The sequence below is a fragment of the Boleophthalmus pectinirostris genome, unplaced genomic scaffold (assembly GCF_026225935.1).
Source record: "Boleophthalmus pectinirostris isolate CB_2022bp ecotype Guang Dong unplaced genomic scaffold, ASM2622593v1 HiC_scaffold_16, whole genome shotgun sequence".
NCBI classification, from domain to species: Eukaryota; Metazoa; Chordata; class Actinopteri; order Gobiiformes; family Gobiidae; genus Boleophthalmus; species Boleophthalmus pectinirostris.
Genome location: NW_026571095.1, coordinates 38,425,209 through 38,428,379, shown reverse-complemented (window position 1 = coordinate 38,428,379; position 3,171 = coordinate 38,425,209). Strand labels below are relative to the sequence as shown.

General features: G+C 38.3%; 1 gene segment (V, D, J or C); it reads right to left on the bottom strand.

Moving 5' to 3' along the window:
• Positions 1-258: 258 nt before the first annotated feature.
• On the bottom strand, positions 259-887 carry LOC129408348 (Ig kappa chain V region 3381-like). The segment is given in 2 exon segments: positions 259-689; positions 769-887. Coding segments are annotated over 2 exon segments (363 nt in total).
• Between the last annotated feature and the right edge of the window lie 2,284 nt (positions 888-3,171).

The following is a 3,171-nucleotide window of genomic DNA, read 5'->3' as shown; positions in this document are numbered from 1 at the left end:
GAACACAGCTTCATGCACTAATCTTACTCAACAAGCACAAACTCCCTGTTGTTTATAAATCCTGAATGTTGTGAATAAATCCATGAATATATTCATCAGGGAAATGGGACAAATCTTTGTTTCAGAGTAAACACGCTTCAGTTTGTCCCTGAGTCTCTGAAAGTGGCTTTTATTTTTAGCTGCTCTTCATTTAATCTTTAAATTTTAAATTGACTCTGTCTCTGCGATGAATAATGTTGTTATTATTATGTATTTATTTTAATGTATTAATGTTATTAATTTTATTTTATCAAACACAATTAAAACTTAAAGAAAATGATCAGATAATGAATATGAGTGTTAAGTATCTGCAGCATCTGTGTCAAACTAAGTGAGTCTTTTTCACTGTGTGAACGGGAAGCTGTAACGCTGCTGACAGTAATAAACTCTTACATCTTCAGCCTCAAATCCAGTGATAGTCAGAGAATAATCAGATCCTGAACCACTTCCACTGAAACGACTGGAGATTCCAGAGTGACGATTTGTTGTGTCATATATGAGGAGCTTTGGAGGTTCAGTGCCTTTCTGGAGATACCAGTGCAGACAATTAGAAATACCTGTACTAGCCTGACACCTGAGAGTAACAGAGGCTCCTTTGTCCACAGCTGCAGCTTTAGGAGTCTGAGTCAGGCTGATTTCTCCTGAAGAACCTGAAAAACAGAAGAAGAGTTATTGAGACAGACCCCGCAGGTGTCCAGAGGAGCAGTGCTGTGACCCAGATGTCCTCACCCCGAACCAGGAGCCCCAGGGCCAGCAGGAACAGCTGCAGGGACATCAGGCTCATTGTGTTGTTGGTGTGGGAGTGGCTCTGAAGGGCCCGCACACACACTGAGCAGCACTGGGCTCTTAACGGCTGGAGCAGAGAGGCAGCACACACATATGCAAAGTCACACAGTCAGAGGAGACAGACACACACAGCTCACACTACTGCCCCTACCTACTACTGACCACTACTGACCACTACTACTAAACACTACTGAACACACTACTGCCTCCTACTGACCACTTCATGTCATTTTAGTTAGTTCTCCTTGTTAAATGAACACACTGTATCTATCAGACAAACAGTGATGTGTGGAGGTAAATTGATATTGAGTTCGTTCTCTCTTCAGTTTACAGCAGGGTCACTCAGGGGTCATTTTGAGGCCTCTTCTCTTCTTACTTCATGTCCATGACCTGACTAGAGTTTGCCAAAATGTGAACTCACTACGTCTTTATGTATGACACGTGTCTCGTCTTCACAGATGCTCAAAGTGTCCAAGAGTCTGCTCTTCCACTCTCTGCAGCTTTAGATGATTCACAAAACTGTCTGACTGATTCATGTCTTGGTCCTAGTAAAGATCTGACATGGAGGGAAGAAATAACAAATGTTGAGGAATTTAAATCCCTTGTGTGGTGCACCTTAAGTATATCACCACAGAGGTTTTTATTTATTTATTTTATTTATTTAGTTTGGTATTTGGTATAGTAATTCAATATATGTTTTTATTTTTGGTAAATTAATACTAAGTTTACATTTGAACCTGTTCACGTGTCATTGATAAGTACTGTACTGTAAGTATTTTTTTTTAATAAAGGATTAGAAATGTATTGGTGACACAGACCCTTTATGCCAGTCGTGCTGCCCCAGGTCGGGCTTAAAGGCAAAACTTCCTCTTTGCCCCAAACACAATCTGGACGTGAAAGGAAACGCTCTGTGTCTTCTTTTCATTTACTAATATTAAACCTTTCAGGTCAGAACACAGTAAAAATCAGCCACATATTACACTGTAAGGTCATGACTTAATGTTTTATCCGTATGTAATACTGTTAATATGTTTATTGGTCATTTTCTGCTTCTATTTGTGAGTTTTTGTGGTCAAGGTTTAGATCAGCAGTGCAAACACACGTGGTCTGAAACATGGTGATACCACATTAGATGCAGTGTACAGGTTTATTTCACTTTTAAAAGCAGCTGCATGCACTTTGTTTTGATTCTAGTATCTAAAACAAAGGACCTGTGAGTTCATGTGTTTGGCTTTTGAGACAGTTCAAAGAACATTTGCAAGTTAAAGGGACAATACAAGAAAAAACTCACACAGTGACCTTTGACCTTTTGACCAGACCCTAAAATGTTTCAGTGTCAGATCAGAGCAAAGCTGAGGCCTGCACATGTTCTTTCACTAGTTTTATTTTGACTGAAACAGAACCATAAAAACAAAACTACAGACCTGTAATGACTCGAATAGATATAAAAATAATAAATACAAGAAAGAAGGAAGAACAATGTGAATCAAATGTTTTGAAGTCAAATGTTCATGTGTTTTTATTTGTTACTTTAACATTTTTGAATGGAGTTACAGCTTCACATTGACTAACTGTTGCTCTTATACAGTTTTAGTATCAGTTTGAATTGACGCAGGTTAAACATCATCTTAGTTTGTGGATGAATTTTCTTTTTAATTCCATAAAGAATTACCTCCTCAACAACACGTGTTCTTATCCACTGCTTCCATCTTCCTATTAGAGATGATGACACTGTGTAAGTCTTTTAGCTGCATGTGTTTAAAAAGGCCACATCAGAAACCAGAGCTGAGCCTTTCAGGTGTACAGTTCTGGTAATCATATAACAGTGTTGTATTTAAAATGTCAGTATTTGTAATGACTCCCATAGAGCTGTTAGTTGTGTGTAATATGGTCACAGGGAGCAGTTGTATCAGAACAACAGTTTGTTTGTGTGCTGCTCGCTGTGGACCTCAGGCGTGTGCTTTTGCTTCTTTTGTGTCTCATTCTTAAATATTGACATTATTAAACAGTCCTGCACAAGAGTATTTTTGATTCACTAAATGAACAGTTTGTTGAAAGAAAATACTCATCCTCAGTCTTTTTCGGGGAATACGGCTGTTGATCGATGTGTAACTGCTGTTTGAATCAGGTTTCATAGTTTTTTTGTATTTTCAACTCAATGAATAATTTACCTCCCATTGTGAGACTCACTCGGGTGAGGCCTTTCAGCTGATCAGTCTTTTTGGAATGGATGGAGTTATGGAAACATTTTAAAGGTTCTTTTTTATCACACACTATCATATTAGTAAATTCATCATTAAATAATGAACACAGTATCTGCAGCGTCTGTGTCAAACTCAGTGAAGT